Source organism: Protopterus annectens, chromosome 2.part0 (assembly GCF_019279795.1).
Source record: "Protopterus annectens isolate FY-2018-M chromosome 2.part0, PAN1.0, whole genome shotgun sequence".
Taxonomy (NCBI): domain Eukaryota; kingdom Metazoa; phylum Chordata; order Ceratodontiformes; family Protopteridae; genus Protopterus; species Protopterus annectens.
In genome coordinates, this window is record NC_056728.1 from 43,880,312 (window position 1) to 43,899,401 (window position 19,090).

The 19,090-nt window shown below is 39.6% G+C and overlaps 1 protein-coding gene across 1 annotated transcript in view; it reads left to right on the plus strand.

Annotated features, from left to right (window-relative positions):
• The window catches only part of LOC122792941 (transient receptor potential cation channel subfamily M member 2-like), a 1,068,883-nt gene that overhangs the window by 800,243 nt on the left and 249,550 nt on the right, over nucleotides 1–19,090 (plus strand). Inside the window, exon 23 of the mRNA XM_044060527.1 lies at nucleotides 11,351–11,483. Coding sequence (XP_043916462.1) covers nucleotides 11,351–11,483 — 133 coding nt within the window. The remainder of the gene's footprint in view (nucleotides 1–11,350; nucleotides 11,484–19,090) is intronic.

The following is a 19,090-nucleotide window of genomic DNA, read 5'->3' on the forward strand; positions in this document are numbered from 1 at the left end:
CTGTCCCAGAGACTTCCCATACTCTGGAACAGGCTACCCATCTATGTCAAGCAAAGTTCTTCATTAGCACTCTTCAAGAAAAATCTTGATGAGTGGATGGAAAATAGGAAATACACCCCGGGGATCACTTCTGTGTCTCTGCTCGACAGTGGCACAGGAAAATAACTTTCTTGTGTGGCGTAAGCCAAGGAACCTTGTTGGCTAGGCTTACTTAGGCCCTTGGGCCGATATTATTACCTATCTATGAACCTATGAACCTATTAGAAAGGTTAAGGATTTATTAACAAAATTACTTTAAGATTGTTAATCTAGGATGTCTTGCAGTGGAGAAATTAATCACTGTTTGCCACATATTATTCCTATTTTAATACTTATATTCATGTTTTCATAACTGAGAGACCTATGTGCTATTGAGGATTATAGTGTGAAATAAAATGGTAGGAGATAAGAAAATTCATTGTCAAAGTCCATTCATATTACAGTATACTGGAGATATTGCTAGTTGTTTGATAAGTTATTTTGAAAATAAGCAATATTTATATATGTACTTAATTCTACATACAAACAAGTGACTTACAAACTATTGCATGACATCAGATGAAACCTTAGATGTGCCTGAAGAAAACTGTCTTTGATATTTGCACTGTAAATTGCTCATCTTGAGAGATATCCAGTGTTCTTTACTTTGCTAATTATTCAGTTAAGCATATGTTTTCATATTTCTGTAAGTATCTCAACATGCCTCACAGAGGAATTTCTTGCTGTCATGTAAAAACTTATGTCTGATTAACAAAAGTTTTCTAACATTATTTGTCTAGGTAATACAGTTCCCAAGATATGGCAGTTTGTGAATGTTTAGCAAAAAATATAATTCTGGGTTTGTGGAAATTATTAAAATGTTATATTATTTATGGAAAGACTGTGAATGCACTGACAATTATCACTGTAAAGAACACTTTTTACTGATATTATTGTTATTTATACAGTTTTAATAGCATTTATTGTTCCTGACATATTTACATGTGTTTATCTTATGCTTTTTTAAGTTGATTTTCTCAGAAAAATTCTCTGGAATGCAAGCTGTGTGTAGGCTACTAGAGCTGTGGCATTGCACTCCACATCAGCTGATGATGCATATTCCTGCAGTGCAGAAGATACTCTCCATGATTCAAATTCTATGGGAAAACCACAGACGAATATGCTGAGTGAGGTTAGTCTCAGTAGCCACTTTTGGCATAAAGGAAAACGTAGCCTGGCGAATGTGAAATATTTGATATGGAGAGTCTACTAATAGAACATGTGTCTCAAAAATTATCCTGACAGATGCAACAGCCACCAAGAAAAGGGTCTTTCAAGAGAGGTACTTCAAGTGTGCAGAAGTTCTGCATTCAAAGGGAGACAAAGTCAGCTTCGGAAATGCAAAAATCTCGAGGCAGTACAGAATCCTATGGTGGAGGTCTCATTAAGAACAAATCTTTCAAACAGCCATTACAAACCTTTAATGATACTGAGACCTTCTTGGAGACTGGATATAGCTGCTATGTTCACTTTGATAAAGGAATAACTCTGGTCTTAACTGAAGATTTTGAGGGAATCAAGTATGGATGGAAATGGGCCTGACAAAAGCTCCAGGCCTTTGGCTATGGACCATATAGAATAGTGACATCATTTGTCCCTGTATGTCTTTAAAATTGTTAGGTTTTATGAGGAAGAAATTATATGAAACACACTAGAAGGGAAAGTGGGTACTGTTGGTCATAGATGAAACTCAAGAAACTGTTAACTTGAGGAAATGAGAAAGGGTGTGGGTCAGAAACATCTTGTATGGATACAATCAAAGGAGTTTCTCCAAAAAATGAGGCACAAGAGGTGGAAACCAAATCTGCTAATATGGAGTTATGAGAATGACTCTGACTTTATGTTGTCTATCTTTCTGGATGAACCACCTTATCAGAGAAAATACAGGGACTGTAGAGGAGTCTATGGAGATATTTCCGAACCATTGCATCCACAGGGAATCTTTCTGGTGAAGTAATTTCTACATTTTGTGCTGGATGGGGAAGCAAATAAGTCAAAGGAAAGGCTGCCTGATGCCAAAATACTTTCAGAGCAACTGAGGGACAGAGGAACCACATCAGTAAATAGTAACTGAGCTTGTCCATCTGTGATTTGGCCTCCCCTGTGATATGGTTGCTACCAGAAAGATGTCTGACAGAACTGACCCTTCCATACTTTCATGACCTATTGCAGAAAAAACAAAAACGCCACAGGAGCAACGACAGCGTACTGAAGACGACTTTAATAAATTTTGATAAAACAAAGTTGTGGTCAAATCATCTTAAGTAAGGTAATCTTTTTACCTACTTGTAATCTACCAACTTTAGCACTCCTTGCAATAAGATGTTTAAGATCATTATCTAGTTACCACTTGTTCCGTTTGTAAAAGTGTTTAATTACATATCTGCATCTTTTAGTACTCAGTGGTTAGAACAACGTATATGACACATAAGCCATAAACTACAGTCGTACATCAGTCCCTGGATTATGGTACTTACATAAACTGTTATTAATGACACAGTATGTCCACTTGGCTCTGGTTTAGGTTTTGTTGCCTACACACAGCTAAAGCGGACACTGCATTAGATTACACTCATATGTGAACATGACCATTTGGACCTTTTGTTTCATTACAAGTTTAGGAGTCATAAGTCACAATTCTGTTGACAGTGTATAAATATATAATTACTACCCGTTTAGTTGTGTTCTATTACTTCTATTTGCTCCATTACATTTCTATATGTGTATTACACAGTATCTCGGTTTAGAGAAACATACACACATAATTTTTATAAGTTTTGGTTTTAATCTAAAACACCTTACATGAAGTATTAATGACTGTTGAATTTTATTTATTATTTATTATTTAATTTTTATTACTTTGTATTAAGTGGCTGTTAAGAAACTCCAACTGAAATTTTTGCACACTGTTCTTTCAAAAAAAGTAAGTCAGAATTGCTCTGTCTTTTAAAGAGTTAATGATAGATTTACATTTATCATGTGACTACTTCATCATATTTAAATAATTTTGAACTCACGTTGTGCTACTATCTGAAGAAGTCTGTTTACATTACAGACGAAAAGCACTTAATCTGAATTTTAATTTGTTGGTTCTTGTGTTTTTACTGTGGAAGCAGAATTTGACCACAACTTTGTTTTATCATAATTTTTTAAAGTCGTCTTCAGTATGCTGTCGTTGTTCCTATGGCGTTTTTGTTTTTTCTGCAATAGTTTCTACAGTTTTGGTGTTTATACTTTCATGACCTCTCAACAGATGACTGGGTTCTGCTTTATTTGCTGACATACCAAACTACTGCCATGTTGTCAGAGTGGATGGCTATTATACCTCTGAGAAGTGTCCTCAAAGGCTTTGAGGGTCAGAAGGACATTCATAGTGACTGCTACTAATAGAGTTAGGAAGAGACGAGTGGTTTCCTTTGATCAAGTCAGGAAGGTACATCCAGCATTGCAGATGTGTTTTGCATGACTTGAAAATTAGAACTTGATACAACATCAGATCAGAAGTCTGAGACCATTAAACTTGTAATGTCAGTAGCAACACCCTCATTTAGGACATGACTTAGGGCTCCATGGGGATTGATGTTGCCATGATATTCAGCATTTTAATTATGAGCTAAAACCTTCTTAGAGCCCATGATCATGGAAACTTTGGTCCACTGCTAAACATGCTGTGCATACCAATGGTGAATCTGAGCAGCTGGGAAAAGCTCAGTTGTGATCCTGTTGTAAGAGACAATTATCCAGGTATAGGAAGACCATGGCACTCTGCTGCATATGATGAGCCAGTCTAATGGGCATGTATTTTGTAAGTACTCTGGGAGAGGAGGTGAAGCCAACTGGAAAAATCTGAAACTTCTACTGCCTGTCCCCTACCCAAGAGCAAACTACACTATTTTTGTGATGCGGCAATAAGCGTCTTTGAATTCCAAACACCATTCCAGTATATTTTAGATAAGCTAGGAAGGACTGGCTGTATCTAAAACATTCATTTTTATTTGGAATTTGTTAAGGTATGCAGACTTGTCCATTCACCCTTTTCAGCTATGACCCAGGTTCCAGAAGAGCAAAGTACATAATACAATATAAAAATAATAACAAAATGAAATTATATCATGCATCATGTGATAAAATTTATATAAAAAGTATATACATATAGAAAAGTGGTAGCAAGAAATAATATTCATAGTATTTCAAGCAATATGGAATTATTGTACAATATTTATAGTATTTATAGGGTGGAGTTCTCTTAGCAGAGGGATAGCTCTCTCTCTCTCTCTCTATATATATATATATATATATATATATATATATATATATATATATATACATACTAGATGCAAATATATTGCAGTTACACTACGTCTACAAACTTACCACAACTTATCCAGTGTTGCAAAAGCAATTAGATGCAGTTTCATCAAGCAGAATTCCTTCATTTTAGCTTTAAAGCCATCCAGTCTTATATGAAAACATATTTCTCTGGGTGTTTGATTGTGTATTGCTGGCCTCAGTTTAGTGAAGGCCATTTCCTGTGTGGTAGTACCAAAATATGATCTCATCAAATTGATGCCTTCATCCTGACTTCCTCTCAATGAGTATGATGGCTCTCTTATTTGTAAGGTTGACTTTAGTGGGAGGGGGCACTGACCCAGCATGATAATTTTGAACAAGTGAGTCCTGAGTAGCATAGTATGCATAGGATGCAGTAGCCAGTGAAATCTTTTTAAGATATCGCAGGGGTGGGTTGCTTGTTAGTTAGAAGTACATAACAACAGATTTTGTTTTCCATAACCTGTAGATTTTGTGTGTGGGTGCTAGAGTGAACTGTTAATAAAGGTAGAGCATATTTGATTTGGGGAGTGAGAACATTTCTAACTATAGACTGTCTTGCTTTTAGGATAATAGGTGTGGCATTTTGTAGCACAGTTTCAGTTGTGAAAGTGTTTTGCTGATTGCATTGTCTGTGTGCCTTGAGAATGTTATAGCAGGGTCAAAGAGGACTCCTAGATAGTGTTGCTGTGTTATATTAGGTGTTGAATTACTGTTTGCTATCCCTTACTATCTTTAGAGGGAGAGTGGACAGTTTTAGAGAAGTAGCAAACAGCATAATGCTTTTTGGGGGAGGGATTAATTCTGGTTAGTTAGCCAATTACAGAGATTAGTGAAATTGCCCTGTAATGTGTACTGAAACCCAGAAAAAGATTTATCTGCTGATAAAATTACTAGAGCTGCGTACATAACATTGATATGGGCTAGGGATAACAAGGTAAGTCATTTATAAATAATGAGAGCAGTAAGGGGCCAAGAACTGGTCAGTGCAGTTCTCCAACATTTGGTGTACCTATATCAAACAGAATATTGTTGTTGTATAGCTGGAAAGTTATGTTTTCCACATAACTTTTAAACCATTGGATAGTAGTTAGTCTGAAAATGAGTTTGTGAAGTTTGTTGAGCAGAAGGGTATGATTTACAGTTTCAGATGCTACTGTCAATTCTACAAAAGACTGCCAGTAAGTAGGCTATTGTTCATCTTCATCCAGCTTTTTCCTGGTTAGGGGTCACCGTGGCGGATCACCTGTCTCCTCATGATTGACAGTGGAGTTTTATGGTGGCGAGTTGCCAGCCTGGCGCCCAATCTTCCACAGAAGGCACACACAGGCACACACTCACACCTAGGGCCAATTTAGAGTGTCCAATCCACCTACAGCATGTCTTTGGGATGAAACTGGAGCACCCAGAGGAAACCCATGCGACCACAGGGAGGACATGCAGACTCTGCACAGAAAGAATCCCAGCCGAGGATCGAACCAGAGAACCTCTTGCTGTGAGGCAGCAACGCCAACCACTGCACCACCACGGCTGCCCAAGTAGGCTATTGTTCATATTGCAATTAACTGAGTTGGAGGCAGTATAAAGTGCATTCATAGTGCTAAAGGCCTCACAGAAAGAAGCCATGCTGTTTGCTACAAAGGAGGCCATGGCTATTTATATGGTCAAATATCCGCTTGTATGAGAGTTTTCAAATGTTTTAGCCTGACAGCAGAGGTTAGAAATTGGCCTATAGTGTTTAGAACCTTTTGGTGAATCTACTTTGTGTAAGGGACTATGAGAAAGGATATAGTAAGGGATAGGTTGTAGATATGAGTAAGATGCTTGGCAATAGAAGAGGCTGTCATATTTAGACATGCAGTGTTCAGATTGTTAAATGTGGACCTTAAAGTGGTATTTAACTTTAAATGCAAAGCTTGGGTTTCTTTGACAGGTGGCTGTTTAAAGTAGAATGCAGAGCAGTGCTCAGACAGAGGATAGAACTAGGGGGGGGGGGGGGTCATCATTAAATGTTTGCTAGAGAGGAATTTGAGATGGAAATAAATTCTCCAGAGTAGTAAGAGTTTCCAGTCAGAAGTTTCTGAAGGAAGATGTAAATGCAGCTTTTTTTGTCCCCAGGGACTGAGTTAAGAGCCATGCACTGTGTCTATGATCTGTCCACTTGGCTGTTTTATTGATTTCAAGAAGCATTTAGGAAAGGATGCGAGAGCCTTTTATCCTTTTCTTGTACAGACCGATTTAGTGAAATGAATTGCAATTCTGGATTTTTTCATGGAAAATTAAGTGCAAGGTTTCATTGAGAGTATTTTGTTTCCATTATCCCATGTCCTATCACTTTGTTTCATAATGGTTAAGAGCCATGCACTGTGTCTATGATCTGTCCACAATCAAATCCAACCATGCTGCAGGTGACTCCCTCTTCACCAACTCTGTCGGTAAAAACTGGAACTCACTACCTACTGACATTACCAAAGAATCTTCTCCATCCATATTTAAAAACAAACTTATAAGTCACCTCAAGTCACACTGGATATGCCCCTGTACCAACCCAGACTAAGACCTCATACTTCCCTCCAACATACTCTGTTCAGCTACTCCCCCACACGTTAATTAATGAGATCCTTTATGACTAATCTATAACTATTGCTATCCTCGGCCTCCATGGTCAATAAGAAAAGCATGCCACTGGACTAATGGAAGTATGTATATACTATGTCTACTAGCAATTTGTATTGTAATCACAATTTATTGGATTGTCTGTTATGTACTATGTACTATGTCTACAATCTTCTTCTATGTAACCTCTATTGTGGAACATTTACTTGTAATATCTATTTCTTATCCTAATCTGTATAACAAATGTAAAATAAATAAAATAAATAAATAAATAAAAATAATGTTATTCATCATCCAGGAGAAGGACTGATCTTTAAATCTATATAATGTAAGAGATAAGAGGGTTTCCTGTATTTAAGGCAATGTGTTAATGAAGTCAGTTACAGCAGCATTAGCATGTGTTTGATTATAGTTAAAAGAACAATCAACATTTTGTAAGATTGTATTAAATGAGTTTTGTTTAAATTCTGATATTATACTGACCATGATAATTTGATGAGGCCTGCAGCCTTTCAGTGAAGTGGTTGTGGAAATAGTAGTATCCAGTTTAGGGTCTCTAACCAGAAAATCCATTTTCTGGGTGGGAGGCTGCAAAATATGGTTGGCCTTCTTAATAATGTCACCATTGCTGAGAATGTTCACCAATGGAGAAACCACCAAGAATTGCTGGGTACAAAAAAAAGGCCTTGTGCAGTCTTCTCTTCAAGAAGAACATTGAGTCAGTGGACCACCCCTTGACAACTCATCTCCAATAATTCTCCAGACTTGGGGTTTTTGGGTTAATGCTGGGAAATGTGCATTTTCTTCCTCATCAGCATTAGCCATGGTAGCTTCTGAAGGAAGAATGTCAAAGTATCTTTTTTGCAGAAGCATCTCCATCAGTCTCATCGATGGGGGGAATCTGGAAAGAAGGAATACACTTTCCTGGGAGCAAACATCCTGGATCAGAGATGTAGAAGTCTTTGAATCTCACTGTCCAGCTGTGCAACTGGTACAGGAGCTGAGGCCTAGGGCAAATACTGTGCCAGTATTTAGGTTGAAGACAAAATCAATGGTGGGTGCATTAAGGAGAACCAGTGCAAAAGAATGTGCTGGTTTAACACAGAAGGCTGTCATAAAGCCAGGAAACCCGATGCTGAAAACATTGATACCAGATGCACATTTACAGCAAAAGGGACAGCAGTGAATTATGCACTGAAGTCCTTAACCTGAACATCAGTGCCAAAAACATCATTAGCTGCAGCAGTGGTCACACTGACAGGCTCAACGATAAGGAAATATTCAGTGTTGAAAATATGGCCACTAATTCACGCAATGCTGACATTTATGTCATAGCCACTGACAGCATTGTCTCTGACATTTAGATTAAGACATGGTAGCGTGAAAACCGACATCCTCTGGGCCAGTGTCGAGTGCAGAAGCACTAGTGAAGAATTCATAGGCATCCTAGATACAGGCTAAATACAGCAGTAGATTTCTTGCCTGTACGGATGAAACAGGAGAAAGGATATCAGAGTGCCACCCTGAGATCTAAGCAGGGTTTGAAGGGAGAAGTGTAAGAGCAGGAAAAATGTGTAATGAATATTCTATTTTGAAGTGTGTTTCATTTCAGAATGGCTTCCTGACAGTTTTAGTCTTCTACTATTAATATATTTCCTGCCAACATGGCCAGTGTAGAAAGTTCTGTTATGGAATTGAAAACTTGCATCTAATAATGTTAAGGTACATAGACAGAATCAGGAGATCCTTAGGAAAAATAATGCAAAGTTGTTTATTTATAACAGGTCAGTAGCTGTAGCATAATAGCTACTATTTTGTTGCATTTAGTCAAAAATACTATAAAAGAATATGTATATATATTTTTTTATGGGAGACAGGACCTTGATTTCCGAGTCTCCCACAAACGTGTTCTTTGCAATAAATGAGATTATTTTTCTCTGCTGAATTGCTGTCTGAAGTTATTTTGTTACCTGAATTAGGGCATCTGGTAGTCTGCCATAATCTATATCAGACGTGATATAAAAAAGATGGGATGTCTGTGGGCACAGAAGGTCTCAAGGAATATAAGACAATTTGTCAGATCTAAATGTACGCAAATTAGTCAAACCCTTTATTGCACAATTTCATCCAGTCAACAGCTTTAACTGCAGTCTTTTGCAGATGATCCTCCATTGTTGTAGGTATGAATGTCGATACTGAAGAGGCCGCACTAGTAGGTTTATGCATAAGGGCTTTGCTGCAGAAGGTGTAAAAATCTCTGCAACATGTTGGGCAGAAATCATTTGTTCTACTAAATGGAGCTTTAACTGCCATTTCCTTCTTTTAAGGTTAGACCTGGTAAATTGGCTACAGACTATTATTTTTACATGTTGTGTTGTCCCTCAAGACAGTAAAAACACACACCTTTTTCCTGTCTTGTGTAAGGACTTTCCTTCCACAGACACACTTATGAAATGACTCATTTGTCATCACAAAGAACAAGGGCAAAAGCCCATAGAGAAACAGGAGGTTTTATTGATGAATAAAAATGTGATGAATGGAAAGAGGTGTTACCTCTATTACTTTTTTTAAAGGAAAGATACAGCACCAGGAGAGCATGGGCATGGGCCCAAACAGCAAAAGAAGATGTTAAGAGAAAATATTCCCAAAAATCAAGAAAAGTCACCAAAAGGGTCAGAAAAAACAAAATTAAGAATAAATGGTTGCTCACTACAGACAATATTTTTTGTTCTGTCAAACAACAACGCAGCCTGGGATAATTGTCTCTGGTACATTAATGAGTAAGGCAGTGAAGATCTGGAGAGACTAGGCACTGTAGTCCATTGTGGCATTAAGCACAGGATGTTTGGCAACCTTGGAAAGCTTAACATGCTGAGTGGTCCTAATGCTTACTGGTCTTAGCCCTACTGATTTTGGAAGATGGATTTCCTTTTACCAAATCTTGTAATCATTTTGCAGAAACTTTCCCAATATTTTGTCCTATATTGTCTATCTAGTCACAGGTGTCAGGTAAAGTTAGTTTTGTTCTAGATGTAATATACTATTAGATGTGTTCTGTTAGTTTTAGAAAGGTTATTCAAAATTATTGTTTCTATAATATGTTATCTAGTTTTTCCATGAAAACTACACAGATTATACATATTTATTGCATTACTTCTTGTTTTCAAAAACATCTTGAGAGCTGGATCTATGGTACTGCTGACCAAACCAAAATGGCTGAAGTACGGCAACCTCAGAGTTGATTAAATTAAGGAGGGGCGTACACGAGGTACAGACACCTGCATGGGAGTATGTAGGTCAGTTTCTTTTAGCTTATACATGGACCATCAGGTTTGCAATATATTTGCATTCAATACAGCCTTGTACCCATGTGGTTTGTTTAAAGCACAGAAGGGGTGGTGGTTTATTTCCTTAATTAAAGGGTTTGTTCTTGTCATTCATCTTGTCAGAAAAGAGTCTACTTCTAATGCAAAGTCTCTCATGCATCAGCATATATCATACATTTTCAGTACTAATAATTTTGCTCAGTAGTTCTCCATACAATTAAAATATTCAAAGCTGATAGAAGGGGTCTTGAATGAACAAGCACAATTGCCCAGTCAGGCTTCCAAAAAATAAAACTTAAACAGCAGCCAGGCTTTGTGATGTATTTAGCATATGACTGACGACACCCTTAGAAATGTATAAGTTTTTTTTTTCTTGCTCCCCACAGCTGATCATCAGCTTTTCCCAAGGCCTCTCCTTGTCTACCATGACTCCTCATCTTCCCCCAAACTTACCCCAACTCATACTGGGGCAGGATTAGTGAGGAGATACAGGCACCTAGGCAGCATCATGACTGTTCTGTGCTCTAACTTGCCATCCTCTTGCATATACTAGTAACATTCCCTTATGTCAATATTCCAGCCTCCACCAGGGATTGAGCTTGAGGTACATTGGAACACATGACCTCCCCACCCCCCACCCCCAGAATGAGCATCTCCATCACCCCCTGCTAGCACATTAGAACACTGAAGCACTACCAAATCTAGGCCACAGTCAGGACTCTGTCTCTATGCCATGGTGGTGTTGGAGGATTCCATAAGACAATGTTTGAATGTAGCAAAATAACCATTTAAAAGATAAATAAACATAAGCAGTGGGTACAGAAAATCAGAAAATCTCGTTTTACCACCTTTAATATTTCTGACTTAGTGAAAATACTGTTTGCATTCAAGGATCTTTCTTCAACAGCATTTATTTTTAATTTAATCTAAAAATGCATACTGTTTTGCTTTTCTAGGCAATGAACCTGACTTCTTAACTTTTAAATCTTTTACAAAAACAGAGAATGAACTGCTAAAAACAGAAGATGATGACTTATTAATCTGGGAGACTTTCATGAAAGATAATTACTTGGCCAGTTTACATCAGAACACAAAGCAGAGCACAGATCATCAGATCAAATACATGTCGAAGAAGTAAGTGAGCCACACCAAGGCATATGTGACTACTCTGACCACTACACAGGGTGCACCTCCAACTAGGAGCACAATCATTGCTATAATAAAATTCTAGTACTTTTTTCATTGTGCCAAATAATCTCACAGCATTAAAATTGTAGTGTCATTTATCAGGCTTTGAACTGTGCCTGTTATTAAAACATTAAGGTTATTTCCATTCTGTGCAGATTCCTACTGCCACTAATAGCTTTAATTATAATACAGCAAATGAACTGCTCATTGACTGTCATAATGAGGTATACTTGCTTACATGTATTGCTCAATTCCCATCTTACCTTTCCTGATATCTATTTTATTCATAAAGCAACATTCAGAAAAAAATTATTCAAGTGGCTAAGAGTATTTATACATCATCATGCATTTGAGTTCTAGGTACACAAAATCAACAAGTGTATCTCATCCAACAACTCCCACTGAAGCCTTTTACATGGGACACAATGGTCTTCACCCACAGAGAGAAGGCGGAGATACAGGACATTTAAACTTGCTTCTCAAGCTGGTCCATAGTCCTGTACTCTTCATCAAGGAGATGGACAGCAACGGATTGGAACGTTGAAGCAATTTAAAGGACCACTGCAGTCCCAGTAAAGTTAGACTTAGGAGTCTCTGATCATTGACTCCATTCATCCAGAGGTCAAAGGAACCTGTTTGTTCATCTCAGGGCAAAAATAAAGGTAGGATTGTCCCACACTGTAATTATAACCAATTTCATTATTTTATCTACTAGTGGAGCAATGCAGGATGTAGATAAGGGTCCACAGTCTTCAGCAGAGTTTTTTGTAGAAGCAATGCTGTGTCAGTGGTTCACTCCTTTCTCTGCCTCACCATCTGTAAGACATCTCCAAACTTTGGATCATCTATGGTGGGCATCTGCCCCCTCTTTGTTATTGATGTTTCGGGGAGGGAGGCTACACCAGTGAGTCAACATGCTTTCTCTTGCATGTGGGTTTCCTTCCAAACCATGGAGATGGTAGGTTTAAGGGGGATATGGAGACAAAGTAAGGTCAAGAAGCTGCAAAAGAGAACCCTGCCTCTATTAATGGCAGTTCACCCTATTAATCCACAGCACACACTCTTACAAGCTTACAGACAGTTTTATCAGTACAATGTGAAGGTTTGTATTTGCAGGACTGAAAAAAATTAAAATATCATACTGTGAAACTCTAAGTCATTTGTTATTGTAAGCCACACAGAAAGTGAAATCAAGGGAGTCTCAACAAATTAGAAATAGTTTAACAACACAAGGTCTCTGCCACAGGCTATTTATGGAAACCATAGCCAGTCAAGGCATGAATACAAGTTGAAAGCAAGTGAAAATTAGTTCTGTGAGATGCTCGCCATGGCAGTAGTTGACTGAATTGTAGTTCAAGAAGACTAGCCCTTGGATTCAAAAAATTCTGTGCAGCAATAGTGCTATTCCTGCATGGAGTGGTTCGTGTCTGTGTAGCCAAAGCAGCATGCTTTGCATATTCATGAAGGCGTGCTGCTGTTTAAACTACACAGACATGAACCGTGAATGAGTGCAGGGGACGTGTTCAAGTAGTGCACAGACATTGAACATGCCCCCTGCACTCAGAAAGTGCCATACAATACTTTCTAATCATGATCCAGCATAATATTAGAGAATTTCTCTAATATGCCAGTATTTCAGTGTCCGTGGAGGGGGTGTGTGACAGGTTCTGTGACACACACCCTGCATTGTAAAAGTGCCATATGACACCTCGCAACCTGCTAAATTAGGAAATATGTACAAAGGCACAAATAATGGGAGATAAAGCCCTGAAAAGGGACACATCTTACATATTGCCCTCACAAACTTAGAAATTTGATAGAAAACAGGTCATGCATTAGCATGAATTTCTGAAGGATAGAAGTCTGACAGTCAGATGTATGCCAGTATTCCCTGACAGCAGTCCATGTGGACAAAGGCACAAATAATGGGGTGACAAAACACAAAAATAGGGATACCACTTAAATATTGCCCTCACACACTTAGAAAAGTGGATAGAAAACAGGATATGCATTAGCATGAATTTCTGAAGGATAGAAGCCTGAAAGTCAAATGTATGCCATTTATTTCTTGACTGCAGTCCTCAATGACTTGTCAGAAAACCACAATACTCACTATATAACATAATAATATAACAATAATATAATAAATATTTTTTTTACATCCTAAAAAATGCTTAAGCATAGCTAAGCAGGTGTGCATGTTAACGCCCTCTGCTTACCATTGTTTAAACATCCCATAGGAGATAAATAAAAATATATAGCTAAAATTACTAAACTGAGATAGTGTAATGGTTACAGTCCTGGCTTTACATGCAGATGTTCACGGTTCGAGTACCAAAACAGCCAAGTTATTTTTATATGGGAAAGCAGTGTTAAAATTATTTTTTTACATTTAAATGATGGAGTAACTGATTTTTTGTCAAACAGGGAAGTGTAGCTGGTGTAAAGTGGAAGTGTGAGTGCATATAACATATGAAATCACCCATGTATACACAAGTGCCCCATACAGTATAGTCACACCCCTTGCTAATGTAATGAAAGCACATAGAGGGATGTCATGTAAAGTAAATCATATACACCTACTAAATGAAGCCATCATCCTGATATTTTTTTAAATGAAAAGTAAGCAATGGTCAGCAATGCCCAGCTATGGTTACCAGGTTTAAGCATCACTTACTTGTGATTGCTAAGCAGCAGGTAGCTCAGCTAAGTGGATCTGGCCACTGTTAAGCAGTGCTCATCAATTACCCTTTTAAGAACTGTTCAACCCAGCTTAGCGGGTTTACACATTGCTAAGCTGTGCTCAGCATTTTTGAAATGGTCCAATGATGTTAAAGGGTGGGAATATGGCCTTATTTAAACCATACAGGTGGGAATACAGCCATAACCTGTTAAGTTTGATCTCTGCAGGAACATGTCTGGCATTGGAGAGGGAGCGCGCTTTTGGGTGCTGCGCTGGAGCATTCAGGAGTCCAGTGTCATGGCTGGACTCCTTGTCAAAAACCATAAGAGACTGCTGCAGGGCCAGTACCAGAGCTCACAATACAAAACAGAGGCCTGGGACCATCTTGCACATGATCTCACCAGTGCTACTGGCATCCCCCGGACTGGTGATCAGGTACAGCACTACTATGCCGACCTAAAGCGGAGGAAGGGGGCACTTCTTGGCCCAGTGGATCCAAGATGCACGAGCACAGAATGCTCCAGTAGTGAGTAAGTATCACTATCAAGTAGGTAGAAGCAAATACTAACCTCAGAATGTGACAGATAGGTACGCATAATGTTTGTTTCTCTCCTCTACAGCTGCAGCAGAGAAGGCTATGAACATCGAAGCCCATGGTGACAGACTGCTGAGGTTGCACTGACAGGCTGGTGAGTACAAATCTATTTTTCAGTATATTTTTCAAATAGCTAAGAAGGGGTACATTGCTTACTGCTAGTAGGTTTAGTGTTACTGTGTGAACTGGATAAATAAAAAAAGTTTGACAGAGTAATATTGATGTGCAACAAAACTAACTAAAACAAACTGTGTATTCTGGTATGTTGTTATGGACATTTAGAATGTATATAAATACTGCACAGCAAATGTGGCTGTGACAGCATACATTAACCAAGCATCTTCTGTGAACCTGCTGTAAGAAAATCATAGATGGTGGAGCTGTAAAACAAAATATTACTAAAATGTGAAATATATACTTCACTAAGCTCTGAACCCTGAATAGCAATGTGCAAAGGTTTAAATTGTGTTCCAGCCAGCATTGCCTTGTGTTAACCTTTGCTTTCCAGATTGTAGTAATCCAAAGGACGAATGCACAGTACAATAACTATCTGTCATGCATGCATCACAGGACTGCAAGTTCAGACTGAATAACCAAGAGACTATTAGGCAGAAATCAGTGAAGCTAGAAACAGCAGTTTCTACAGAAACAGAAGTAGCTTAGTTGTTAATTTTGCACACCCAGACACAGTTTGAATCTAGGGAGTGCTACTAAAATGTGTGCAGATCTACACACAAGGAATCAGGAATAAATGTAAAAACAGTTAGGTAGTGTTATCAGATATTTTCTCCACAGGTTGTACAGGTAAGTAAATGCTGGTAGTAGCTGTATGAAGAGTATACTAATAAACTGTGTCCAGCTGTTCAACTGTCCCACTACATGCCTGCAAATGACAGCAGGATTGGTACATACAACATGCACTCTTCCCAATACATGTCTCTCAAGTGTCACGCTGTCACAGCTAGTGGTCACTGCTGCCAATAACCCTGGACACAGATAGGAAACCAGTTGAAATATGCCAGTAGCACACTCACATAACAGCACTTCAGGGTACCCTTCCTGTGCCAGAAATGTAACCATGACATGTACGAGTCCCCTCTCATCATGTAGAAGTGACTCAGAGCTGTCACAGTTTGCCCCATACCATTCCAGGCTGACAGTTTAATAGGTATGTTTGTGCTACAGAAGCTGTGGGCCATAGGCAGATGAAAAGTGAGGGCAGACCCATATAGTATTGAACAGTACTGTTGTGGAAAATGGAAGCGTAAACTGTTGTTAATGGAAATTTTGTCTCTCCCCCACCCCTCATCTGGATCCTTTCTAAAATTCATATACTATGTGTATGTTTTACTCCACATCTAATGTTGGGACTTGTGGTATATTATTTTTCATATATCTGATTGTTTGCATGTTAACATACCTTTTTCAAATACCATTATTGGTGGCTGTTGCTGTCAGTGTTACTGGCATGCTGTTACGATGCATACTGTTGTTCCATTTATGCATGTGTTTATTTTGCTATGCAACTGTTTCAAATCTGTTTTATGGGGTTAATTGAAACACCCATGCATGCTGTTATAACTAATCTGAAAATGTGTTGTTCATGACTAACCGACATATTCTTCAAAACCTCAACACCATAGCACATTTGGAAAGGCAGATCCCAGGAGATCTGCCTGTTCCACCTCATCTGGCCATGGCACCAGACCCAGCATGTCTGGGACCCAACCCCAGGCCTTCCACATCCACTGGTCCTGCACCATCTTCAGGTGGAACCACCTCAGGGGATGGGACCCGTACCCCCCCCCCCGGGAGGGACCCTGTCACCCACAGTCAGGTCAGGGGTTTGGTGCGTAGCACCATCGGAACAGAGTTGGGTGGGCAGCTGCACCAGATTGAGGGCCTCCTGGTGCACCTCCAGTCTGCCCCTCCTGTCAAGCCTCCAGCACAGCCACCTTCGGGGCCATGAAAGATCAATGGTGACTGCCCATGGGTGGGGACGTCAGTGCCACTGTATCCACTTGGGGGCTCATGGGCTTCAGATTCCGAACCACCCTCCCGGTCAAAGGTGTTTACCCCCCTAATGTGATATATACTGCCCCTGTCTGCTGTCTTATAGGTTCATAGGTGTGTACTAGGCTAATGGCCCTGGAACCTTTACAAGCCTAGCCCAAAGGATTACACTGGCATTGTGCCACCCAACCTTAGTTCCCATTGCCTCTGTCACGTAGAGACACTGTAGCGATCCATGGGGTGAATTTTCTATTTCCCATCCACTCATCAAGATTTCTCTTCAAGACGGGCAGTGAGGTGCTCTGTTTGACATGTATGGGAAGTCTGTTCCATAGCATGGGCAGTCTCTGGGTTATGAACCTGTCCCTCCAGCTTGTTCTGTTGATTGTGGTAATGAGGTTGAGGTCTCTGGAACATGTTGTGTGGAGGGATTGAGATTTCTTTAAATGTAGCATTTCTAACAGAGCTGGGTCAGACATGGCTTTGTAAGTCAAACAGAGATCGCCTCTAAGTAGGCGATATGAGACACAGAATAGTTGGAGTTTTTTGAGTCTGTCCATATAGGACAAATGTTTAAGGCCTAGGATCCTCTTTTTGAGGTACTTTTGCAGCCTCTCCAGTTGTTGCAGGTGTCTAGTGTGGTACATGCCAAATGGGGCATTGTACTCGATGATTGGCCTAATGAGGGAAGAGTAGAGGGAGACAATGACCTCTTTCTTCCTGAATGCAAAACCCTTAGTAATGGCATGTGCCACATAGAAGGATTTTCTGACCATAGTGGCAATGTGGTCATCAAAAGAGAGGTTGCTGTCAACCTGTGTTCCTAGATCTCTTATAACTCCTTCTGTGTTCATTGGACTACCATCAAGTTGGTAATTCATGGGAACTCTGGTTTTCCCAAAGGGGATGATGACACATTTTTTGGCATTGAGCTTAAGGCCATGGTTCTCGGTGAGGCCTTTCTGTAGGAGAAAGGAGAGTTAATAGCTCCAACCTGCAATCTTCTGCAAACTTTGTCAGCCAGAGTCCCTTCATGTTGGCCTGGACTTCAGAGAAGTAGATACCAAACAAGAGAGGACCTAGGACCGAACCATGTGGGCCTCCACTCGTGATTGGTCGGCAGTCTGACTTGGACTCAACTATTTTCGCACTGTGGGTTCTATCTGTGAGCCAGTTTGTAAACCACCTAGTGATATACAGGTTGATGCCTAGCTTAGAGAGTTTTTCTATGATTCCTGAGTGGGGAATGGTATCAAAGGCCTTGGCCAGATCAAGGTAGGCTATATGAACCACCTTGCCTTCATCCACAGCTCTGGTGATTGACTCATAGAAGTCGACCAGGTTGAGCAGGCATGATCTACCCTTCACAAAACCAAACTGTGTGGGATCCAGAGTTTGGAGATTCCCTATATATCCTTGTTTATTAGGTCCATGATAATGCGTTCCATAGCTTTGCATATCAGACTCATCAGGCTAATGGGGCCAGGGTCTGTAATCGCTCCTCCTTTGTGGAGAGGGATGACTGTAGCAGTGCACCATTCAGTATGGAAAAGCCTGAGGTGAGGCTGTGATTGAGCAGAGCACATAACTGAAGTGCCAGTTCACTGTAGTACATGTAGAACACAGCCAGGGATATTGTCAGGTCCCATAGAAGCTGTATTCTTGGCCTCGGACAGTGCTGTTTTAACCTGTGCAGCAGTAATACTGGGTGCTTGGCAATCTACTGGTATTGTGATTGGTCCTTTGGGGTGGGAGAGGGGTAAAGTTGACACTGAATCTGTCGGCCAATATATTGGCAATATCTGTTAGCTCGGTATAAGAGGCACCACTGTGCAGTAGCTCAGAAAAAATCTGGGTATTGCAGTGGACATTCTTTACATAACTATAGAAGGCCTTGTGGTTGTCCTTGCTATCTGCTGCAATTCTGTTTTCATAGCTAGCTTTAGAGGATTTGATGAGGCATCTCAACTTTTTGTTGAGGCTGATAAGAGAGTTTTTCCAGTCTTGGGACTTCACCTTATTTGTCATCAGTTTCTTCCTTCATTGTAGAGTTTGTTTATGGCAGGGGACCACCAGATTGGCTTCCTTTTATTGGAGGAGAGTGTCTTGGTTCTATTGGGCATGGCAAGATCCATGCATTTGTGTACGTGTTCGTACAGTGCATTGTTGTATGATTCGGCAGTCATGTAACTATACTCCATTTGCATGGGTGCTGTTAAGTTAGCCACCTCTGTTTTTAGGAGCCCAAAGTTAGCTTTGGAG